Here is a 26,997-nt window from a genome sequence, read left to right on the forward strand (position 1 = left end):
ACATTATACCTCACGCAAAATCAATTGCTCCACCTCATGCAAAATCAGTTACTGGTTTTTGTGTTACTTTCTGTTCAGCTCTTAATGAAAAAACCTTCAAGCGATTGATAAGAAATCAAGTAAACTAACTGCCAAGTCATAGCAAGTTCTGATGAGTTTATTTTTTTAATCATAGATATTGCATTAGGACACCTGTTATGACAAAAGACACATTTTATGAGCAAATACAAATGCAGACAACAGTACAAGGAATTTGTAAACCTTTTTCACTTTAAAAAAGTGAACAATCTGAGATGGAATATATACTTATTTTTACTTTTTATCTTAAGAAACAACTGCAATTAATGCCTTGGTATAAATTTTAAGAAAAATTTGGTTATAGTACATTAGGATGTCTTTTTACAGAGACAGTTCTCATGAACTGTAGGACGCAACAGTGTAAATATTCATAAATGTTGCATACTGTTATGAGTTTGAAAGTAAGCAATCTCATAAAAGTTAGTGTTTGTACTGTTCTGCTAATACAGCAGCACTCAGTCTGAAGGCAGGCAAAGAAATTTTCATTGTCAATATTTCACAAAGAAGAATGGAAAACTGTGGTTTCGAGATTATGATCACCATACTTTGCATCAAAAGCTATTGTTATATCCCGAACTTCTTTACAGAGTCTTGTACAGCTGAGGGCATGCGACACTACTACTACTGTTGTTGTTCTTGTTATTGTTATGGTTTGGATGAAATATTATACCAGGTGGCCCCCCATGAGCTTATCCAAGAAAAGTAGGCTGCCGGCTGGTATCAGGTTTCACTCTTTCTATTCTCTATTATCACCACCACCATCAATATCCCAAAAACAACACTTAAACAGTACACTCACAACAAGCATCTACAAATGCACTGGTGACAACAGTCATATTTTGTTAAGGACATATGCTGCCAAGCACAATCATAAAAAAGCAATTCCAATTTCGTAACTGAAATTATCACTCTAATTCTACCAGATAGCAATGCCACATGACTGACCTCTTTTCTTGAAACTTATTACTATGTGTGTGTACTTACAGGACACAACCACATATATCCCAAAACTCTTCACCCACTAGAGATGCACAGGTTCTTACACATTAAACTGCTTCATATTAAACCTTATTTATATCATTTGCACCCACATCCATTAGTCTTTCAGACACAAAAGTATTTACTATATCAATCACTAATTAAGATCTTTGTAACATGCAAAGCACAATTTCTTTACTGACCAACTGTAATTACAAGGCTGGATTTTAATACTGCCAAGAAAAATTTCCCATTAAATACATGAGAACAAAATGTTTAAACCACTTACCTCCTCCTATACATCCAAATAAAGGAGCAAAAAGAACACACAGACAGAAAATTAATACTTTTTATACTATTACAGGGATAACTGTTCATCAAGTGTATTTATTAGAAATATATTTCCTATTCCCAGTAGGTTTGAAAATCCTTTGCAAATTTTTCACGTTTGTCCAAAACTTACAACTCACTTGCAATGGGTCAGCTGACAGTAACTATCAAGCGCTATTGTTGCCAAAAATCTACCATTATTTCATTATAAATGGAAGCTTTCAAATTGAAAATTGATATATACACAAATCATAAAAATTGTTTTACCAGATATAAAGCACCCCAGTTTAAACACACATAAGCTGACACACAACAATGCTAGGACAGAGTGACAGCACGGAAACTGGAAATAGCAAAGGTCACCAGTCTGTCTTGATGACGAACCATCCACCGCATCAGGGAAAGTCATTCAGTAATGGGAGTATGTGACAAAATGTTTTAAAAAATTTCAACAGGTATTAGAGAAGGGAGAGTATAAGGAGAAAATTTTCCACATGGCTGTATTTTTGGATAGCAAACGCATTTTTTTTTATGAAGCTGTATGTTTAACTTTTCAATGAGAATGTGCTTCAACCATGGGACGCGTTTCTGGAAGCTATGAAAAATACCCTTCCACAACCGTCATAACATCTTCAGTGGATTCTAAATTTTTTCAGCCACAAATTTCTTTATAGAAGGTGATTCCATGACAATGTTACAGATTTTCAGATGTGGTGGAAAACTGTGAATGTATCAATTTGAGGTAAAGGACCCTGGTCCAGAAACTATTGAATCTAAAGTTATATGGGAAAAATGTTCTGATGCTTCTGACAGTTGAATACACTTATTAATACAGTTGTTGCTAAAACTGCAAGGTAGTGATTTTTGGAGGTGGTGTTATGGACCAAAACAAGAAAAAAAGTTCAGTAAATATATTCTCTAAAATACATATCTTAAGAACTTTGAGCATTACTTACTCTTCACTATTGCAAAACACACCTCTTTTACTGACAAGCGCTCTTATGGTATGCATTTTATAGCCCATATTTAGTGGACTTTTTTTCTTGTTTTGGTCTGTACTATCACCTCTGAAAGTTGTCTACCCTACAATCCTACTAATAACAATACCAGTACATGTATTCCATTGTCAGAGATATCTTAAATATTTTCACTTACAATTTTTGACTCTGTTGTTTCCAGACCAGGGATCCTTACTTCAAACTGATACATTTATCCTTCTCCATCATCCATCGAAGTTTGTAATCCTGTATGCGGGTGTACATGGACATGAAAAGGTGCCTAATTTGCTGAATATTGTGTGTTTCAAAAATTTGTACTGAAATTTCCTTTGTTTTCCCACTGACAGCGTTTTAATGTGCATGTGTATTGGTCAGATGAAAAATAAAATTTTAATTTCTTTGCAAATTCAGCCTAAATCTCTGCTAGCCCCCTTGTGGCAGCCAACTGATGCCGAAGAGTTACACAGTATTTGCCAGGTTTCATTTTACACTGGTAAAGTAATCAATTAGAAACATTTTCTGAAGCACCGGTCACAACTTTACAATAGGTGAAACTGACTTAGCGTTCTTTTGGTGCAGGGTCACTGTGTTCCAGTCTCTAGTGGCACACCCATGTCTGATCTATCATCACATATTGATCCACAAAATCAGTTGTATTTTATTTAAATGGTCAAAATACTGCTGAAAAATTAGTTTTACTATATATCAGTATTTAACAATACAGTACCTCTCAGTGTACCATAATTGTTGTTCTGATGTGCTAGCAGTATAACCTATTTTGTACACTCGTCGCTGCCGACAGTCCAGTATAACACTGTACACATTCCTGTTTTCATTTCTGACTGCAGTTTTGCTATGTCCTTCACTTGGGCCACCTTTAGGTAAAACACGAGTATGTTTAAATCCACCACCAATTACTTAGCCATTGGAAATGAAAGAGAAAACTTCTTGCAAAACTCTGTGAACTTTGGATCAATTTTGTTTGGCTGTAAACCATACAACGAGCAGAATGTATGATGGCATACTATTCCAGTTTATACATTCAGCGGAGGGGCAGGAGAAGAAACACACATTGACAAAATGTTCATCTCTAACCTTCCTTCCTCCGTTTTGAACTAAACATCCAATCAGTTTAGAAAGCTGTATACACTAAGACATTTTGTGATCAAGTTAACACAAGAATTGTATCATCACACAATATGTATCAACATAGTCAGAACAAAATTTTACTGAAACCAATGATATGTACATCAGGCTAAGAACTTGTTACCTGGCCCTCTTCGATAAGACCTTCAACTAAAACTGCACCATCACCTCTATCTCCCGTGTATCCAAGAAAATTCTGATGATGTGTGTGCAGGTATGAAGCCAGAGTTCAAACCTGCACAATAAGTTGACTGCTCAGAACATCATGTATCCATTGCTTGTACAATCATATTGTATATCAGATACTGGCATGATGCAGTACTGTTTTTGAAAAGGAGATTATACAGCACTTTGGATGTAATGCAGGCCAATATCCATTGAGTAGAAGACCTCGCCTACTAAAACCATTAAAGTTTGATATTTGACTGCATAGTGCACAAATAACACTCTCTGGATGTGCTAATGTTAACTTCCCACACTGAAGTAAATTGAATATTTATTGGGCTCCAAGCAACGGGTGATTCTATCACTTCATTTCTCTATGTTGTTCACCACCACCACCACCACCACCACCACCACCACCACCACCACCACCACCTGCTGCAGCTTCTCCTCTGACACAAATTAATTTACATCAATACCTATATAATTAATTTCTATGCACTTTCTTCAGTGCGAGAGAGTAGGGGAGGGGAAGAAAACGGAATGAGATTTAAACTGTTGGCTCTACGCTACAATATTATTCTGTGAATTACAGAAACTTTCACTCTTTCTGAAAAGAAAAATTATCTAAGGCTTTGTGGCTTTCCCACAGTCACAGTAACAACTGAAAAACCATGTGTAAAGCATTCACTATGTGCTATAAACTATGTCACAGCAAAACCATTACACTGTATATTCAAATTTTCACTTTCCATTCCAAAATAAGATTTTTCGGTGTTCATTTTTTAAGTTAGTTAAAAAATACCTTTCCTGAATGACTTTTCCTGATAGAATGCTAACTGTTTAATATAACTTACTTGAATGAATACCCCAACTTCTATAACAAATTGAAATCATTCCTAATGAATGATAAACCAATAATAATGTCACAAGGCAATAGAAAATGGCTTGTTTATTTGATGTGTTTATTAGGAATGGACTCAATTTTTCTTTTTAATGAAACTAAGTTCTGTTACTCACCCTTCCTTGAGAACAACAGGAGAGTCTAAACTTCTATGACCTGGGTTGGACGAAGCTGAGATTATTTCCAAGAACTGTTAAGGAGAAAATAAATAAATAAATAAGTTAGGCTTAAAAAAATGAAAAACATGCATTTCTGGAAAAATCTTAACTAATATTGTTATTATTTTCTTAGAATTACCTTCACTAAATAGTTGGTTTCACATATGGGCTGGCAAAGATAGAAATTAAGTGCACTGAAGCAGTTGGATAATGTATGAGTTACAAATATCAATATATCTTTAACAGCTCACAAACTGAAAACATTTACCCTGATGAAAGGAGGAAGATAGTTGTAAGGGAGACAGCCATTTCTAGTGTGGGTCATTGCAGGACAGTGGGTAGAGATGTAAGAGGAAGGCTATGTTATTTAACCCAGTTGTCAAGAAACATTGAAAACAATTACACAATGTCAATTAAGATCACAGGAGATAGGCAATTGGACTGAGGATTTCCCAACAATTAAATTATTTTATTTCCAATGTTGGGTTATCAGAGAATAAAATAAAAGAGGACATGCTTCGGGAAAATATTACAGTATTGTTGCTGTTCACAGCATATATTAACAACAAATTAAATAAAATTATCAGCTCTCTCAGGTTGTTCACACATAAGATTGTCCTCCATGACACCTGTTAAAAATATGGGAAAAATGGTTAATTATTAATGCCTCGGTGTTTTCATTTGCAGTCAGCTCTAAAACAGATAAATATGATCTTGAATACCGCCTTCTTGTACCATCTGTCTTCTGACTGATTTGATGTGGCCATCACAAATTCCTCTCCTATGCCAACCTCTTCATCTCAAATTAGCACTTGGTACTGAGGGAATTAGATTAGGAAACGAGACACTTAAAGTAGTAAAGGAGTTTTGCTATTTGCGGAGCAAAATAACTGATGATGGTCGAAGTAGAGAGGATATAAAATGTAGACTGGCAATGGCAAGGAAAGCGTTTCTGTAGAAGAAAAATTTGTTAACATCGAGTACAGATTTAAATGTCAGTATTTGAATGGAGTGTTGCCATGTATGGAAATGAAACGTGGACGATACATAGTTTAGACAAGAAGAGAATAGAAGCATTCGAAATGTGGTGCTACAGAAGAATGCTGAAGATTAAATGGGTAGATCGCATAACTAATGAGGAGGTATTGAATAGAATTGGGGAGAAGAGGAGCTTGTGGCACAATTTGACTAGAAGAAGGGAGCGGTTGGTAGGACATGTTCTGAGACATCAAGGAATCACCAATTTAGTATTGGAGGGCAGCGTGGAGGGTAAAAATCGTAGAGGGAGACCAAGAGATGAATACACTAAGCAGATTCAGAAGGATGTAGGCTGCAGTAGGTACTGGGAGATGAAGAAGCTTGCACAGGATAGAGTAGCATGGAGAGCTGCATCAAACCAGTCTCAGGACTGAAGACCACAACAACAACTCTTTATTTGATGGATATATTCTAATATCTGTCTCCCTTTACAAGTTTTACCCTCAACAACTCCCTATAGCATCATGGAAGTTATTCACCAATGTCCTATCATCTTGTCCCTCCTTCTTGTCACTGTTTTCCATATGTTCCTTTCTTTGCCGATTCTGTGGAGACCTTCCTCATGCCGTATTTTATCAGTTCACGTAATTTTCAACATTCTTCTGTACAATCATGTCTCAAATGCTTTGATTCTCTTCTTTTCTGGTTTTCCCACTGTCCATGATTCACTATCATGAAATACTGTGCTCCAAATGCACATTCTCAGAAATTTCTCCCTCAGATTAAGGCTGATGTCTGATACTAACAGACTTTTATTGGTCAGGAATGCCCTCTTTGCCTGTGCTAATATGCTTTTTATGTCCTCCTTGCTTTGTCCATCATGGGTTATTTTGCTTCCAATGTAACAGAATTCCTCAAACTTGTCTACTTCATGATCATGAATTTTAATGTTAAGCTTCTCACTATTTTCATTTCTGTTACTTCTCATTACTTCCATCTTTCTTCAGTTTACACTAAATCTATATTCTGTGCTCATTATAATGTTCATTGCATTCAACATATTCTGTAATTTTTACTTCTCCTTTACTGAGGATACCACTGTCATCAGCGAATCTTATCATTGATAACCTCACTCCTCACCCTTTCTTTCACTTCCATCATTGATTCTTTGATGTATAGACTGAACAGTAGGGGTGAAAGACTTCATCTCTGTGTCTCACCTTTTTTAATCTGGCACTTTTTTCTTGGCCTTACATTATTATTGTTCCTTCTGAATGGTTGTGGGGAATGCTAACCAAAAACTGCTTTTTATTGGCAGGACACTTAGAAAATGTAACAGACCTACTAAGGAGACTGCCTACACTACGCTTGTCCGTCCTCTTTTAGCATACTGCTGTGCGGTGTGGAATCCTTACCAGATAGGACTGATGGAGTACATCGAAAAAGTTCAAAGAAAGGCAGCACGTTTTGTATTATCGCACGAAATATGGGAGAGAGTGTCACAGAAATGATACAGGATTTATATTTTGTTGACACCGACCTACATAGGGAAGAACGATCACCATGATAAAATAAGAGAAATCAGAGCTTGTACGGAAAGATATAGGTGTTCATTCTTTCTGCACGCTATACGATATTGGAATAATAGATAATAGTGAAGGTGGTTCGATGTACCCTCTGCCAGACATTTAAATGTGATTTGCAGAGTATCCATGTAGATGTAGATAGACATGTAGATGTAGACGATTAGTGATGTACATGATTTTTTGTTAAAACTGAATGTGGGAAAGAAAATGCTGTTACGTGAAAACACGCACTTGGTTTTAATAGAAAATGGCTTACAATAAGAATACTACTATGGAATCTGAATCGTTTGAAACATTGTAATCCTACCTATTTGCACATTAAAACTATGCTAAATACTGTCACTGAACCCTGCTATATTCACAGATCCAGCAGCAGGAGAGGTCTCTCATAGCCCATATAGCAAAGATCAGTGACTTCAATTTCCAAGTAAGGTTTCGTTGGGAACACAGATAAAGATGAGCAAGTGAACTTGAATGTTTTCTTGTACAGTCCCTTGGCATAACAACGGAATGCAGGATGAGCACGATTCATGATGACAGCAATCTGACTGTGGTCAGATTACAGTGCCCAACATATGAGATACTTCATTGCCAAGGTGATGCAAGCATTGGGCTTTTATGCACCGCTGTGTCGAGTGTGTACTCTATGTCTTGTATTGGGGAAAACTTACTGGCAGGAGGAGGAGGAGGAGGAGATTAGTGTTTAATGTCCAGCCAACAACGAGGTCATTAGAGACAGATCACAAGCTTAAATCAGGAAAGGATGGAGAACGAAAGCAGCCGTGTCCTTTTCGAAGGAAGTATCCCAGCATTTGCCTTAATGATTTAGGGAAATCACAGTATCTTGGCTCAGAGAAGAGGGGCATGCAACTAAGAGAATGGGTGTGCCATAACACTGGTGCTTATGTCAGACAAGAAAAGAAGAAGATTCATTCTATATGTCAGATTCATTCTATATGTCAGATTCAAACAGAACTGTTGTTAGTACTGTTAGATTGAGTTTATGTTAACATCAGATCATATGTATGAACATTAATTGTAAATATGGTGTTCCTTTGTATCATCAGTTGTAACTGAAGCCATACCGTAATATATCTGTTATCAGATGGTACGTGATGCTTGATAAAATGTATCAAACACAAGACATTGTTATGAAATTAAAATCTAAGTATTACGTTTAGAACACTAGGACAATCTCATATGCGCAGTGACCTCCTGGCTGCTATGTGCCTTAAATTTACCATGTTAAATGAACAGACTCATTTGAAAGATTTGCAAATTCTGGGCACTTTGTTCACACACTGCATCACATATCAGTTCTCTGTGGGAGAGTCTAAAATATTTCTTGTGCACTGAAACAAATCTTTTCTGCTGTGAACTTCATTAGCACATGCACACTCCATCACTTCCAGGCTATTCTAGATGAAATTTATTCTAGATTCTGCGACTCGCCATATCACACAGCAGTCAACTGGCCCAGATGCAATAAAGTCCTGTTTCGTTTTTACAAGTTCCCAAATGAAATAGATATTTTTCTCACTGAATACAGAGCTGGTCACAGCTGTCTGATCCTATCTGGCTCTCAAAGTTGTAATTTTTGGTTGACATAACATCCCATACAAATGAACTGAATTTGAAACATTAGCGAAATTATAACCTTACCTGTGACATGGTGTATACGCAGGGAAAAGAAGAAACAAATTTTCCTGGATTTTCCAGTTAAAAATACACTTTTTCTTGATTGCAAATACACTTTTTCCCAGGGGAAAATTCACTTTTTCTTGCGTGAAAGTAATTTTTTTCTGTGGTAAGTAACATAAGTAACAATATACTTTCCCTTAAAGCTGTAAAACTCATCAATCCTTTGAGCAGTGGATGTTTTATACACCGGCACAGAGCTCCCCAGCAATTTAGGAACCACAACCCAGTAAAAAACAATATGTTTTGTTCAAATGGATCAAATGGCTCTGAGCACTATGGGACTTAACTGCTGAGGTCATCAGCCCCCTAGAACTTAGAACTACGTACACCTAACTAACCTAAGGACATCACACACATCCATGCCCGAGGCAGGATTCTAACCTGCGACCGTAGTGGTCGCACGGTTCCAGACTGAAGCGCGTAGAACAGCTCGGCCACTCCGGTCGGCAACATATTTTTGTATTACAAAAGTATGAACGCCAATTCCACCAAATATAGCACTGAAATCTAGATTACAACATGCTTTTGTCCCTCAATTGTTGTTCATGTTATGCAATCTCGTTAGCCAATGACAAAAAACATTCAGAGTATAGGCACAAGTGATCTAGTCAGCCAATAGCAGCATCATGGTTATTTTGTGCAGACACAAAAATAAGAAAAGTTAATGATTGATTAATTGAGAGTGGTTATGGGACCAAACGGCACGGTCACCAGTCCTGCAATTCTGAAGTTAGTCACAGAAGAAAGAGGGTCTACTAAAAGTGGATGGGTCCAGTCAGGGGAGCCAATTATAAAATAACAAACATTAAAGACACACAGCAAAAGGCATAAAAGGTGACACCAAATCCAAAAACTGGAAAAAGGGGCAGTCATGGAGTCACAGACCGAGAAAATTGGAAAAGAGGTCCCAACTACAACCAACCTGTCCCTGCTCCAAGGCTAAAGTAGAATCTTATACCTGGAAATAAAAACTACTTTCATGGAGGAAACTGAGGACCAGTTCAACCATCCGTGAATCATCTGCTAATATTAAATGTAAGGAGTTGGGAAGACAATACTTAGCACAAGGGGCCAAAAGACAGGGAAATCCACCAATATGTGGGATACTGTCATATGAAACAACCACATTGAAGGGGTGGATCATTACATAGGAGGAAACAATGGGTGAGCCTGGTATGACCAATGTGTAGACAGCATAAGACAGTGGACTCCTTCTGAGAGGAATGGAAGGAAGAGCGCCAAACTGCAGTAGACTCCTTGATAGTGCAGAGTTTATTACTACGAGCAGTAGTGCACCAGATGTCATTCCATTTTTGGGCAGAGAGAGATTTGACATAGATTCGCATATCCACAGCTGGAATCATGACAGGAAATGGGGTAAGTATCTGCTTCTCTAGCCAAACGGTCAGCCAGTTCATTCCCTGGGAAGCCCACGACTTCGGGCCCAGAGAAAGACAACTGAACAGGTAGTACACCCAAGGGCAGAGGGAAGGTCATGGATAGCAGAGACCAAAGGGTGATGAGAGTTGCATTGGTCGATAGCCTTCAGGCTGCTCATTGAGCCTGAACAAATTAAAACACTGTGGAGGGAGGCCTGGGAAACAAAAAGGAGGGATCTGTGAATGGCTAGAAGCTCTGCTGTGAACACACTACATGATCCCAGCAATAAATGGTGTTCTAAGCTAGTAGATGACGTGAAAGCATATTCCGCCTTATCAATGGCCTTGAACCATCAGTGTAAAATATGGTGACACCCTGGAACTCTGTGAGGATCGCACATACAAGATGCCAGAAAACCATAGGAGCAACAGAGATCTTAGGACCCTGGAATATACTGGTCCTAATTCGTTGTCTAGGCAACATCCAAGGGGGCTATGGGAGGAAAGACACAGGGTGCATTCCAGTGAGTGGAAATGGAGATACCGACAGAGGGAAGTTAGGTGCATCTCAACCGGCAATCCCACCTGTGGGCGGGTGTTAGGAGGGACACATCCCTCTCTGACAAAGAGCACAGGGTACATGGGATAATCAGGGAAATTGCAAATGCATAAGAAACCAGGAGTTGGTTCTGTCGTATATGTAGAGGGGGAATGCCTGCTTCTGTGAGGAGATGGGACTACTGCGAAAGGCACCAATAGCCAGACACACCACTCACTGGTGAACAGGGACAAGCAGTTTCAAGGTGGAAGGAGCTTCTGAGCCTTAAAGCTGGCTACCATAATCTAGTCTGGACAAGACCAGAGCATGGTAATGGTGGAGAAGAGTGAAACAGTCCGCCCCCCCCCCCCCTCCAAGATCTGTTGGCCAGGAGGTGGAGAGCATTAAGCTTCCACATATATGTAGTCTTTAGTTGGCGAATGTGGGGCAGTCATGTCAGCTTGTTATCAAAAATAAGGCCCAAGAAACGGGACTGTGCTACAACATAGAGGAACTGCTCAACTAAAAGTTCTGGATTGGGGTGTACTGTGGGTTGAGGACAAAAATGTATAATCCGCATTTTGAGGGGAGAGAACTTGAAGCCTTGGGAGGTTCCTTCTCTAAATCCTCGCACGAACGAAAAAATGGCTGACATCGAAATAAGTGTCCAAGGAATAGAAAAGCAACTGAAATCACTCAACAGAGGAAAGTCCACTGGACCTGACAGGATACCAATTCGATTCTACACAGAATATGCGAAAGAACTTGCCCCCCTTCTAACAGCTGTGTACCGCAAGTCTCTAGAGGAACGGAAGGTTCCAAATTATTGGAAAAAAATACAGGTAGTCCCAGTTTTCAAGAAGAGTCGTCGAGCAGATGCGCAAAACTATAGGCCTATATCTCTGACATCGATATGTTGTAGAATTTTAGAACATGTTTTTGCTCGTGCATCGTGTCATTTCTGGAAACCCAGAAGCTACTCTGTAGGAATCAACATGGATTCGGAAACAGTGATCGTGTGAGAGCCAACTCACTTTATTTGTTCATGAGACCCAGAAAACATTAGATACAGGCTCCCAGGTAGATGCCATTTTCCTTGACTTCCGGAAGGCATTCAATACAGTTCCTTACTGTCGCCTGATAAACAAAGTAAGAGCCTACGGAATATCGGACCAGCTGTGTGGCTGGATTGAAGAGTTTTTAGCAAACAGAACACAGCATGTTGTTCTCAATGGAGATACGTCTACAGACGTTAAAGTAACCTCTGGCGTGCCACAGGGGAGTATTATGGGACCATTGCTTTTCACAATATATATAAATGACCTAGTAGATAGTGTCGAAAGTTCCATGCGGCTCTTCGTGGATGATGCTGTAGTATACAGAGGAGTTGCAGCATTAGAAAATTGCAGCAAAATGCAGGAAGATCTGCAGCGGATATGCACTTGGTGCAGGGAGTAGCCACTGACCCTTAACATAGACAAATGTAATGTATTGCGAATACATAGAAAGAAGGATCCTTTATTGTACGATTATATGATAGTGGAACAAACACTGGTAGCAGTTACTTCTGTAAAATATCTGGGAGTATGCGTACGGAACGATTTGAAGTGGAATGATCATATAAAATTAATTGTTTGTAAGGCGGGTGCCAGGTTGAGATTCATTGGGAGAGTCCTTAGAAAATGTAGTTCATCAACAAAGGAGGTGGCTTACAAAACACTTGTTCAGCCTATACTTGAGTATTGCTCATCAGTTTGGGATGCGTACCAGGCCGGGTTGATAAAGAAGATCCAAAGAAGACGGCGCGTTTCGTCACAGGGTTATTTGGTAAGCGTGACAGCGTTATGGAGATGTTTAGCAAACTCAAGTGGCAGACTCTGCAAGAGAGGCACTCTGCATCGCGGTGTAGCTTGCTGTCCAGGTTTTGAGGGGGTGCGTTTCTGGATGAGGCATCGAATATATGGCTTCCCCCTACTTATAACTCCCGAGGAGATCACGAATGTAAAATTAGAGAGATTTGAGCGCGCGCGGAGGGTTTCCGGCAGTCGTTCTTCCTGCGAACCATATGCGACTGGAACAGGAAAGGGAGGTAATGACAGTGGCACGTAAAGTGCCCTCCACCACACACCGTTGTGTGGCTTGTGGAGTATAAATGTAGATGTAGATGTGGTCCACACAGCGGCCCATCGGATGGCGCCTTGGAGCTGGCACTCAGCAGACGCTACCGAGTGGGAGCTACACCAGATGCAAAAATCGTCGACATACAATGCCAGGGTAACCAGAGGCCCAACAGAGGTCACAAGCAAATCGAAGGCAATGAGGAAGAGTGTGACACTTAGCACAGAACCCTGTGGGATACTGTTCTGAATCTGAGGGGTGCTGAGCGAAGTGCCAACTTGAAACCGGAAGGGCCAGTGAGATAAAAACTCGTGGATAAAAATAGGAAGTGGACGGAGGGTAACTAAAATGTGATGGCGCCAAGCCATGTCGCATGCCTTCAGCAGGTCAAAGAAGACTGTGCAAAGATGCCGGCAGTGAGTAACAGCCTGATGGCTGGCTGATTCTAATTGGAGTAAATGGTCAATTGGAGGATTGTCCTGTCCAGAAGCCACACTGATATGGGGACAAAAGGCCCTGAGATTCGAGTACCCAACATAATCTGAATCTGAACATTCTCTCGAGCAGTTTAAGAAGTACATTCGTCAGACTAGTTGGGCGGCAGCTGTCTAGATATGCTGGGTTCTTCCGAGGCTTAAAGAAGGGGATAACAATACTTTCTCGCCATTTTGACAGAAAAGCACCCATGAGCCAAATGTGGTTGATGACCCTGAGGAGATGTTCCCTCTGGGGAACGTCCAAATGTTGGATCATATGGTTGTGGATGGAGCCCAGGCCTGGGGCCATGTCTCACGAAGAGGTAAGAGCCTGCAAGAATTCCCATTTGGTGAAGGGTTTGTCATAGGGCTCAGCATGGTGTGGGATGGAACAGAGGGAGGTCTGTTCAACTCTGTGTTTCTGCAAGAGAAAGGTAATAGGATAGACAGTGGGTGCTGATGCCGTTGCAAAGCGTATCGTAAGGTGTTTTGCGAAGACCAATGGATCAGTGTACAGAGCACCTTGGAAGTGAAGATCATGGACAGTTGACCATCGCTGGTGGCCCAGAAGGATACGGAGCTTAACCTAAACCTGTGATGAAGAGGCATATGTCCCCAGGGAGGAAGGAAATATAGCACTCCCAGCATTCCTTTTTACTCTGATTAATGAGGTAATGAGCCTTAGCACAGAGACGCTTAAAAGCGAGGAGGTTGGTCTGTGAAGGTTGTCACTTAAATCACTGCACGGCCCGTCGGCAGTCCTGGACAGCGAATGCATCATCCTTGGTCCACCATGGTACTGGTCGACGATGAGGGGGATCTGTGGATGGGGGGACAGCAGTGCCAGAAGCATGAAGAATAGTGGCAGAGACACCTTGCATGACTACGTCAATGGAATTCGAGAAGGTGGTGCACAGCAGACGTATATAAAGGTCAACTGGCCCTGCGGAATGCCCAATGTGGTGGCCTGTCTGCCGCCTGATAAAATCACTGGAAAGTGTTCACTGTCACAAAGGTCATCATGGGATGACAAATGTAGGGAAGCCACGAGGGCAGGGGAGGAGATCATGAGATCGATAGCAGATTAGGTGCCATGAGCTGCACTGAAGTGGGTAGGGGAACCATCACTGAGGGGAGACAAATCGAGGTCCGTGATAAGTTGGTCAATTAGGAGACCCTTACCCATTAAAGTGACACTCCCCCACAGTGGATGGTGGACACTGAAGTCCATAAGGAGACAGTGCAACGCAAGTAAGTGGCCTACCTGGAGGGAGGTAGACAATCTAAATGGTGATTGCCAGAGTCGTCTACACTCAAACCACTATTGCTTCAAAGTTGGTCACTAATGACATAAGAGCGAACCAAAGTGCAGAACCCACCAGATGCTAACCCAGGGCCAGCACTGTCCCGACAGAATGCCCAATAACCATAAAACATTGGAGAGTGATTATCACAGAAATAGGTTTCTTGAAGAACAAGAGAGAACGTAGAATAGAAGGAGACTAGACGTTGCATTTCTCGATGGTGCCAATAGTATCTGTTGCAACTGCACTGGATGATCATGTGGCGAGAGTCCAGGTTAGGCGTAAAGAAGCCAAAAGGAGGTCATGTCATCAGTCAATAGTCGCCACTGACAAGGATGGGGTGACATCCATAAATAAGATGACAGACTCAGGTTGCAAGGTGGGAGATGGCACCTCTGGGGGGGCATGGGAGGGGGGGGGGGTGCTTTGTCATGGGATTTATATTTCTTCTTCTCCTCTTTCAGATGTGGAGGGGGGCTAGGGCACAGAGGGAGTACAGGAGTCTGCAAGATCTGGAACCGAAAGAGAGCGGGCAACCAGTCTGCCAGCCTGAGAGATGCTGGGGAGAGGGATCCTGGGAGCAACGGATGCAAAAGTTGAAGATAGTAACACTGTATGAATTCTCTCATACTTTTGGCGAGTCACAGCATAAGACATGTGATCCACGAACTTGGATCTTCTTTTCTGTCTTGCAAGCCAGGCAATCCGGTGCGTGGGGGAGTGGTAGTCAGCACAATTAATGTGGCAGAACACAGGGGCTTCCCTCATGGAGTGTGTGTCCACAGTAACCACTGTACAGCGGGAGGACATATGCCCAAAACGCAAGCACTGAAAGCACCGTATAGGTTGAGGGACATATGGCTTCACGTCACATCTCATATTTGTAGCACATAACCTTGACCTCTGGGAGGGAAACCCCTCGAAAGCCAGAATGAAGGCGCCAGTATTGGTGCAGTTGTCTTTGCAACCCTTCTGCACACGATTAGCCCGGAGTACCTCATCTGTTTGCAGGATGAGGTCCCTATGAAAAATCACTCCCTGGACCAGGCATAATAGACACTGGGACATGCCAAGACTATCACAGGCACGAAGAGCTGCGGATTGGATGGCAGAAGCAGCTTTGATCAACAGGGAGCCCGACTGCATCTTACTAAGAGACTCCACTTCACCAAACTTAATGGTTCAAAAAATATGCATACATGTAGCTACAAGACAAGCTAAGCTTTCACACATAAAATTGACTGTCAAAATGATTTTGCTGTCTTTTTCCAAGGGTGTGATTAGACAGGATCCTAAGAGCACAGATTAAATTGCAGCACCTGAACATTTCTGATGAGCACAATTATAAATTTCACTGGTGTGCACCGAACCTTCTGTAGGTTACCTGGCAGAATACATGTTCCATCAAGCACTTACTTTTCCAAGGGAAGAATAATTATGCTTTTTGCTATTGTTATTGCATTTGTAATGTATGAAAGAACTAAAATAAGTAAGACAAACTAACCATGAAACTTGGTCTTTTTTAGTGTGTGTTATCCTCTAAGTTGTACCAAACACAAATGTCCAAGCAAAATTTTAAGTAATGGCACAAATGACTGGTATTTTGGGCCCGAAATTTTTCAAGTATCTGGTCCTCAATGTTAAGTAAGTCTAACACTCCTTAATCTATGAATTCATGGAACATTCTCATACATAACGAAATTCATCTTGTGTAAAAGGAAATTTACTTTGAAAGTAACCCTTCTCAAACCACCATTCACAATATTTTCCTACGACCTGTTGGAAATGTAAGCAGTTCTGACATCACACTCATTGAAATGAGGCCCACGAGAAAGACACATCGAAAGCAGTTTGCTGTTACAAAGTATTCCATCATCTTTGACACATTTTGCTGTCAGCAGACGCTTGTGTGTGTACTGTGTTTTGCTGTAAATAGTGCATTTTCTTTGCAACTAAAGTTTTATTTCAGTGTAAGTCTTTTGTTTGTTTATATTTCATTGCTGTAGTGTTATTCTGCAGTAGTGGGTTCAAGTATCAGTTCTTACTAGTAAAAACTAAACAAAATTGACTAAAAACTAAAGCAATGAAAAATTCCTGGAGTTCCGCTTTCCCAGGTTGTACACAACCTGCATAATCTTTACAGAATCATCAAAAGATATCAGACGAATCTGTGATTATATGAAGCACAACTGGGAAAAGTTTTCTCATTTTCATTATTTTAAAGAGCTTTGTGCTATAATCCCCAAAGAAGTCAACCTCTATTTTCTGAAAAAATTAATATTGACTTGAAGATTGATTTTTTTGGAGAGACTGCCAGCTCTTAACAGAACTGAGTGTGATGTCATTCTATCCTAGTATCCATTCAATTGTAACACTGACGATGTGACAGTTGAACTTCAGTTGGAGCTCACTGATATGCAGATAAGTGACTTGCTGAAGGGGAAGGACAGAGAAGAGAAACTCATTGAATTTTACCACTGCTTACCTGATGCTGAGTTTCCAAAACTGAAGAAATCTGCTGCCTTATGGCATCAGTGTTTGGATCAACGTTTGTGTGCAAACATTTCCATAAATCAGCACATCAAATGAGATTGATTGATGAACATTTGAAAGCAGTGTTTGGATTGGATGCAGCAATACCAATCCAAACACTGGCGATATCTTGAAAGTCAAATAACTGTATCATAAATCTCTAATGTTTTCTTTCTGCTTAGTTTGTGAGATTCACATATGTGTACACTTGGTCTAAAACCTTTTTGCTGCTGTCATCTTCTTTGATAGCTTTTTAATAAATAAATATGGTGGTTGCATGCCATTCACTAGTGCAGATGGAATGCAGATCTTAGTTTTTCCATTTTTTTTTCCCGACATGTCATTCTGTCTTGCAATTATTGTACAGAATGGTGATGTGGCCTGCACTCGCTATTTTGTCAGTTATTCAGCCCACTGTGAAAAATGTTTGGTGACCTCTGATCTCGGTTCAGTGATGCTAATCACTAGACCATGGGTTGTGGACAACTGAGCAGAATTATATCACAACATCAGGTGAGAACACTTTTCCTTGCCCTCACAAGCCCAGATACATACAATGCAATAACAAAATAAGAAATACCATACATACTTATCAAATGAGCAATCTCTCAGGACATTTTATTTTTAATATCTTTAAGTACCTGTCTCACAGCTTCAATATGTTTTTCTGTATAAAACTCTCGGTGGATTGCAACCATATATTCTTCTTTGAATGTTTGCTGGGAAGACCGTGAACTTACAAGGTTTCCTAGACTTTGTATTGTTTTGGAAATAAGAGTTAAAGTTCTATTTGTCTGGGAGTCCTGTAAAGAATTTGAACAAAATCAATAATTAAGCTGACTATTGCTTTCAACATAACATTTCTAAGAGAAATTGTTAAATAAGTAATTTTTCAACTTATATTCAAGAATCTTGACAAATCTGTAATAAGTAGGGACAGGAAAATTTTGTGAAAATGATAATCTGAAATACAATGCAAAATTAGTGGATTTTAGCAAAATAAGGTGAAATCGGCAGTTTTTATGAGATACTGCAAAATTTGTAATTTTTCTGTATAAAAATGTTATAAATCCGAGGATGGAAGTTTACTTTCACTGGTATTCGTAACTGATAATTATCAAATGTTAAACTCCAACTTGACTTCTAATCTTCTGAAGTCTGTGTTTATGTATAACATTAAACTTGAGTTTGTCCTGTATAATGGTCTTCGATGTGATGATGAAAATACCATCAAAATTAGCAAAAATAACAGTACTGAGTGAGACCTGAGTTTCTCCTGGTGTATACAACTTTCAAATAACTTCCGGGAATTCAGCCAGGTAACACTTTCAGTGACCGCCGATATTTCGGCCATTTTCAAGGCAAACTGCAACGGACAGGCGATGTACATGCAAATTTAAAACCCCACTTCTCGGACTGATGCAGGAAAGATAACACACATTGAACACTAGTGCCACCAAAGATGACCAAAGTCAGAGCTATGGATACTGAGACTACGAACTCGCATGTGAGGTACCATTGACTCTGTCCCCCTGTGTTTTGACAAGGGAGAGAGCTGGATTCCACAGAGTTTAAACAAAAACCTCCATCCCTGTTAAAGAGGTTGCTCACTAATTTAATCCCAACTGCCCCCTTAATAAAACTGTCCCAATAGCTGGACGTGCATGCCAATATCTTGGTGTTGTTATATAACATGGGGTGACCAGTATCCAAGCAGTGTTCGGCAATAGCAGATTGCTGTAATCGTGTGTGTTGTTTATGATCAGTACATTGGTCCTCCATGGTCCTGATAGTTTCACCAATATAAACCATGCCGCAGCTACAAGGAATGTGATATACACCCACCTTATGCAGACAAAGATCATCCATTAACAGAACTCAAAAGCGCTCTAATTTTAGGCGGAGGTCAGAAAACACATTTCACATTGTATTTCCGTAAAATACAACCGATCTTGTTGAAAGTGTTTCCTACATAACGCTAAAAGGCAGTAGACTTAGATGTCGACTCACAATTATCATCAATCACCCAATGTACAGTTGGTCGATAGTGCAACGCACATTCAATCTGTCTATAACTATAACCATTTTGACGAAATGTAACTTCAAGATGGGACAGCTCAGCTGGCAAAGTCTCAGCGTCAGAAACGCGTGCCCAGTGTACCAACGTATGAAGTACCCCTTCACGCTGATCTGGATGATGACAACTATTAGCCTGTAAGTAAAAGTCGGTGTGAGTATGTTTCCTGTAGACTGCATGTCCCAATGATCCATCATCCTTCCTCCTAACCAACACATCTAGAAATGGAAGGTAACCATCCTCTTCCACCTCCATTGTAAAATGAGTCTTCGGGTGGATTGAGTTCAGGATGGATGGATGGATATGGTGTTATGGGCGCTCAACAGTGTAGTCTTTAGCGCCCGAACGGAAACAACAACGGACGAGTGTCACTAAAATGCAGCAAGTGCAGAAATAGGATTAAAATTATAGGTGAAAGTCTACAGAGGCAGTTTGGCAGTTTGCACGTCAACAGTAGCATAGAGGAAAGCAGCACATAATGAGGAGAACTGCAAGAGAACGGAGGGGAAGGGGTAAAATGAAAGACATAGCGCATGTTTGGAACTGGCCTATTACAAGAATAAAAAAGCAGTGGTAAGCCACTCGGCAACACACTAAAAATTCCAACCTAAAATTCTTGGCTGAAGCCCGGAAACATCACAGTACCTTAAAACTTTCTTGACACACACCTCGTCATCGGCTAAAATCGAGGGCAGATCTCCACTAATATTAACTTCCGCCCTGACAAAACGATATAAATCACACTCAACTAAAATGTGGCGTACAGTGATTCGTACGCCACAGGCATCACACAGAGGGGGTTCCTCTCGCCGTAGTAAGAAGGCATGCATAAGAGGACAGTGCCCTATGCTAAGACGTGTAAGGGTCACTTCGTCACGCCTAGGTGACCAGCAGGAGGAACACCACGGCTGGATGGTGGGTTTCACCAACCGCAGCTTATTTTCCCTCACCGCCAGCCATTCCTCCTCCCACAATTGCATATACTTCCGCCGCAGCACAGAAACGACACCTTGCAAAGGAATAGAACATTGTGTCACATCCGGTAACCTGCAGGCGTCCTTGGCAGCTCTGTCAGCTTGTTCATTTCCCCGTATGCCCACATGCCCTGGCCCCCAGCAAAAAGACACTTGCTTGCCCTGTCGTTGGAGGATGTACAGTTGGTCGTAAATCAGCTGTTCCAACTTCTCCGCTGGGTACAGGTTCTGCAGTGACTGTAATGCGCTCAGTGAGTCAGAGCAAATTAGGAAGTGTTTGCCCTGAGTAAACCATATCTGCTCCAATGCCTTCAGGACCGCGTGAAGTTCTGCGGAAAAAACAGTGTATTCCTGGGGAAGGCGAATCCTGATGACACTGTCGGGGAACACGACTGAGCAGCCAAGAAGATCTCCCTGTTGGGATCCATCAGTGTAGACTACTGTAAAATCATGATGCCTGTCTAAAATGTTAAAAAACAAAGATTTGAAAGTAAAATCTGATGTACTGTCTTTCTTAAAATTTGCCAAATCTAAAATCAGTGTGGGTCTCTGGAGGAGCCAAGGTGGATATCTGCTCCAACCTTGACGTGAAACATTAAAACCGGCCACACCCATCTCTAAAAGGCAATCCTTTGCACGAATCTCATAGGGCCTTGTTGCTCGTTGCCGGTTGCGAAAAAGCCTTTCCAGTGGAGGCCGAGCAACAGTGTGGTATGCAGGTGTGTATGGTGTGGATAATGTTTGATAGGCCTGGCGCACCATTAGTAGAAGCCGCCGGAGGTGAAGTGGCGGTTCACCTGCCTCTGCACAGAGGCTCGGTATGGGGCTGGTTCTGAACGCCCCAGTGGCCAACCGAATCCCCTCATGGTGCACCACATCCAACAGCTTCAAATAAATGGGTCTTGCAGACCCATACACCGTGCATCCATAATCAAGCCGGGACCACACGAAGTCTCTGTAAAACCGGAGCAGACAAGTCCTGTCTGCTCCCCATGTGTGGTGACTAAGACATTTTAAAATAGACAGCGCCTTAAGAGACCGTTTTTACAGTTCCTTAATGTGTGGCAGCCACGTAAGCTTAGAATCAAAAGTGAGGCCCAGAAACTTCACCGTGTCTTTAAAATTCAGAACGGTGTCCCTCATCCTCAACTCAGGCAAGTCAAAAATGGAACGAGAACGGTTAAAAAGAACACACACCGACTTATCAGTTGAAAACTTAAAACCACTCTTCTGTGCCCATTCATCCAAACGTCGCAGAGTGAGTTGCAATTGACGAGTCGTCGTTGCAAGGCTTGAAGAAGAGCAAAATACAGAGAAATCGTCCACAAACAAGGAACACTGCACAGGACTTTTCACAACAGACGTAATACTGTTAATAGCAATAGCAAAGACCGTCACACTTAAAACACTACCTTGAGGGACACCGTTCTCTTGTTCAAGGCGACTAGACAGTACGTCTCCGACTCGGTACCGAAAATAATGTGGCGACAGGAAGGACCGAATAAAATTGGGAAGACATACCCGAAAACCCCATTTGTGGAGCTGCCTGATGATAAGATGCCTCCAAGTAGTGTTGTATGCCTTTTCAATGTCAAAAAATATTCCCAACAGGTGATGCTGGCGCAGGAAAGCCTGTTGTATAGCCGCCTCCAGGAGGGCCAGGTTATCAAAGGTGGAGCGATACCTCCTGAACCCACACTGAAAGCGACTAAGGAGTTGTCTGGATTCTAACATCCAGACAAGGCGGCGGTTGACCATCCGCTCCAAGGTCTTCCCCACGCAGCTAGTGAGGGCAACACTACGGTAACTACCCGGGCACGTGCGGTCTTTCCCAGGTTTTAAAAGAGGAATTAAAATTGCTTCACGCCACGAGTCGGGGAAGTGACCAGACATCCAAACTAGATTAAAAAGTCGGAGGAGGATTTCTTTATTTCTCCCTGTGAGGTGCCGCAGCATGCTATAGTGGATTCTATCCTGACCAGGGGATGTATCACGAGCCCCACACAATGCAGAATCCAGTTCCCACATGGAAAATGGGCAGTTGTACTCTTCTGTATTGGGTGAGCGGAAGTCAAAACTGCTCCTCTCAGCAGCCACTCTGTGGGGCTGGAAAGCTGGATTCTGACTGGCGGTTGCAGTAATAGCTGCAAAATGAGCCGCCATAGACTGGGCAATATCTTTTGGGGTCGTTTGGAGAGTACCATTCCACATTATGGCAGCCATAGGGCACCTCCCACCTCTCCCAGAAATCCTCCTTATGGTCTCCCATACAATGGAACTTCGTGTAGAACGATAAATGGTGTTCAGGAACTGCTGCCACGACCTCTTCTTGCTCTCTTGTATAACCCGACGACACTTTGCCCTCGCCACCCGAAAGGCTGCAAGGTTCTCTAAGTTGGCCGGCATTTGAACCTACGCAGAGCTGCCCGCCTAGCCCTGACTGCAGAGCGGCATTCGTCGCTCCACCAAGGGACAGGCTGCCGCTTCGGTTGTCCCATGGACTGTGGGATGGACGCTTCACTGGCGCGGTGGATCACTTCAGCAATATGATCCACCCATTCCTGGACACTGACCTGATGTTCAAACTGGGCTAGTTGACTATACAGTGCCCAGTTGGCTCTACGGAGCACCCATCGAGGCGGTTTCCTTTCCGGTGCCACTGCATGTGGCAGGTGAATCCAGATGGGGAAGTGATCACTGCCGTGTAAGTCATCAACCACTTCCCATGCAGCAGTGTGGGCGATGGCTGGAGAGCAAAGCGATAGATCAATGGCAGAGAACGACCCAGTTGCAATGCAAAAATGCGTGCTTTGACCTGTATTTAGCAAATAGGCACTGGAAGACAGAAGAAGCCTCTCGATTGCTCTACCCCTGGGGCAAGTACTCACAGAGCCCCAAAGCACATTGTGTGCATTAAAATCACCACAGAGGATGAAGGGGTGGGGGAGCTGTGTAAGAAGATCACTGAGAGCCTCTTCGTCGAGCACATCATGTGGGGGCAGGTAAAGCGAACATACTGTTAGCATATGACGCACATGTACTAATATTGCAACTGCCTGTAAGTTCGTCGTGAGGGAGAGAGGCGAGGAGTGGTAGTCGGTGTTGACGAAGATACCTACTCCTCCTCGAGCTCTCTGTCCACTCAGGTCGTCCTTTTTGTGGAGGAGATAACCACGTAGCTCAGGGGTGTACGTTTCACTGAAATTTGTCTCTTGCAGACATACACACATAGGTCTATCCTGAATCAATAGACGTAGTTCCTCCACATGTGTCCTGAACCCTTGCAGGTTCCATTGCAATATGGGAGCCATCACGGTGGTTGTATTTTCTGCCTCTCTTTCCGCCGAGGTGGGGAGACTGCAGCAGGTGGAGGCTCAGTCTTGGGGCGAGATGATTGCCCCATATTCTCAGACTCCATCAGCTCTGGGGAAGAGTCTGATGAAGCGTCTAGTGGGACCACATTAACATGATCCGAGGGTTTACCAGCCGATTTAATCTGTTGGTGCTGCTTGATGTGTGCTTTCCTTTGTTTAGGCGGCTTTGCTAGAACTGGAGTAGGGGTGTTTATGACCACGCTGGGCTTTGGAACAGCCTCAGCAATCGGAGATGCCTGGGGCTCTTCAATGTTAGCTACTGTACCTTTCTCTGCTGTTCGAGGAGGGGCTACAGGCTCTGATACACTTGCTGCCGTGCAAGTGCACTGACATGTGCAGGTGTTCGTGCCAACACTAACAACCTCCGTCTGTGTAGATGCATCGACTTTTGGAGGCGGCTTCTGAACAATGGAAGCAAAAGACGTAACGAATGTGGGTGGCTGCATGGCCTTAAAGATCTTTTTGGCTTCACTGTAGGGGATACGCTTAGTTGTTTTTATTTCTTGTATTTTACGTTCCTCTAGGAAGATTCTACAGTCCCTACTCCAAACAGGGTGGCTTTCAGAACAGTTTATACATCTGACAGGCGACGAACAGTTAATTCCGTCATGGACAGCCTTACTGCAGTTGCCACACATTGCTTCTCCTTTACACCCTAGAGTTGTATGCCCAAAACGCTGGCACTTAAAACAGCGCATTGGGTTTGGGACATACGACCGGACATTTAGTCGAAGAAATCCTGCCTTGACGTGTTCTGGGAGTTTGGGGGTATTGAAAGTAAGAATGAAGGAGTCAGATTTCACCAGGGTCCCATCCACCCTTTTCATGATGTTCTGAACGTCAACAATTCCCTCCTGAGCCCACTCACTCTTTAATTCTTCTACAGGAATGTCAACAAGATCCCTACAGGTAACAACACCCTTACTGGAGTTCAGGGTGCTGTGAAGCTCTGTATCGATCGTGTATTCCCCCAAGCTTTTAGCTGTTTGAAGGTTAACTGCTTGCTGAGCGGTTGATGTTTCAACAAGCAGTGTCCCATTCCGTAAACACTTCACTGATTTTAAAGTGCCAGCTATTCCTTCTAGACCCTTTTGGATATAAAATGACGAAACCTTTTCAAAGGAACCCTCTTTCCTTTTTACTATTAAAAACACATTCTGATTGTCAGTATGTGCTCTGTTACTCTGAACTGCTGTACGTTTGCTGACGCCTGAGTCAGGAGGACTGGCTAACCGAGCCCTCTTGTTGGATTGAGTGGTAGTGCCTACCAGCGGTCCACCCATCCCACTGGCCAGCGAAAAATTAGGAGGAGGAAAAGAGGAAGAATTCGTGGTATCCATGGTCGTCCCACGAGCAGCTAGGGAAACTTATGTCCATCCAGACAGAGCCCCGCATGCCTGGATAAGCCTTATACAACTGGGGTGTGGCAGGTGCCCCAGAGGTTGCCCGCTGGCGACTGTTCCACCTCAACAGCCATGCATCTCATAGGCGTGGAGCACACCGGAAGATTGAGGGGTTTTTATAGAGGTTGGCCTTCCTCGCAATCCAGGCAGTCAAGCCAAGATTACTATTCCCTGCAGCACACAACATTCCACCGCCGCGGCATACAGTGGTCGCTGAAGCATGTCCAGGGGTTACGGTGACAGGAGACCGGCGGCGCCGACCAGTCCCCAGCTCAGGACCCCGGGGTCGCCAAGCCTGTAGCCAGCAAATGAATGCTGAGCCCCTGGGAGGGATTGAGTTCAGATGTTCTAGAAAGGCATTCAGATTCTCCCTACCATGAGGCCAAACAACAAAGGTATCATCAACATACCTAAAGAAACAGGTGAGGAGGAAATGTATCGGTGTTTACGTAAGTTGGATAAACTTCATAGCTATAGAGTTAGACTGCAATGTGCTTTGTCGTTTTTATTGAGGCGTTGTGATGAAAATCATGTCCCAACATTTGCCAAGGTTGTGCACCATGTTAATTCTCCTGTCACCAATTACATAAAGCAATGTGCTGGCTTGGCTCTTGTTTGTGAAAGGATTCGTTTTACTCATCGATGTTTGGATTCTGTTTCCAAAGAATTGTATCGTTTTCATTTAATGGTTGCATCAGAATTGTCTGACTTCACTTGGGATTGGTTGGACGGTGCCTCATGGACTCAAGCTGACTGGGAATACAATTCCGTTACTGGCCGGCATTTGGCAAAGTTTGAACGTTTTCATCACGTGGAGTCTGGTGATATGACGCTCCGTGATAAATCTCACAGAGAAATCTTTTGACGACGCAACCTTATCCATGCTTGGGAAGGGTTTAAATTTTGCACCCACTCCGAAGAGTTGGCCGTTATTTGATTTTATTAGTTCAATTGAACAGGCAGTTTGCAAATAACCTCCTGATGCTGCAGAGGAGGTTAGGAGGGAGGTATTTTGTGTGCTGACTAGGGCTCGTCCACCCACAAGTAATGTAACAGCAGCAGAGAGGGCTGCTTTATGCTCTCTCACAGTTGATCCTGATATTGTTATTTTACCTACAGACAAGGGCAATGCCACCATTGTTTTAAATAAACAGGATTATGTACAAAAGATGCAACATTTACTATCTCATTCAGCTTATCGCAGAATCGATGCTGACCCCACAAAAAGTGTTGAGAGAAAGACCAACAGCCTCCTGAAGAAAAGTGGTTTGTCGCAGGACACTATCAAGAGTCTTAACACCTACAGTGCTGTTCCCCCTAGTTTATATGGCCTTCCGAAGGTTCACAAGGGAGGGGTTCTTTTCCATCCTATAGTGAGTAACATCGCTGCTCCGACATATCCTGTAGCCAAGCATCTTCCTTCTCTGTTGAGTTCACTAGTATATTGGTGTGAACATCATATCAGGAACTCATCTGATTTTTTACGTCCTATTGAGGGACTGCGGTTGAATGACTCTTGATATTTTAGTGAGTTTCGATGTGGTCTCTCTCTTCACTCGTGTCCCTCTGTCTGATTCGTTGCGGTTAATTGAGGCTAGGTTTGGAGCTGAATTAACTAATCTCTTTTGGCATGTATTGACATCCACTTACTTTTTATTCAATGACCAGTATTACGAGCAGACAGATGGAGTTGCGAAGGGTAGTCCGTTGGCAAATTTGTTTATGGAAGACTTCGAGGAACGTGCATTGGAGTTGGCGCCTTTGAAACCCGCCTGTTTCTTTAGATATGTTGATGATACCTTT

General features: G+C 42.3%; 1 protein-coding gene across 1 annotated transcript in view; it reads right to left on the reverse strand.

Annotated features, from left to right (window-relative positions):
- Positions 1–26,997, reverse strand: part of LOC126237142 (GTPase-activating protein) — a 157,415-nt gene that overhangs the window by 58,332 nt on the left and 72,086 nt on the right. The window contains exons 12-13 of the mRNA XM_049946973.1: positions 18,008–18,169; positions 4,713–4,786 (exon numbers count right to left, since the gene is read on the reverse strand). Coding sequence (XP_049802930.1) covers positions 4,713–4,786; positions 18,008–18,169 — 236 coding nt within the window. The remainder of the gene's footprint in view (positions 1–4,712; positions 4,787–18,007; positions 18,170–26,997) is intronic.

The sequence above is a fragment of the Schistocerca nitens genome, chromosome 2, assembly GCF_023898315.1.
Source record: "Schistocerca nitens isolate TAMUIC-IGC-003100 chromosome 2, iqSchNite1.1, whole genome shotgun sequence".
In the NCBI taxonomy this organism is placed as follows: Eukaryota; Metazoa; Arthropoda; class Insecta; order Orthoptera; family Acrididae; genus Schistocerca; species Schistocerca nitens.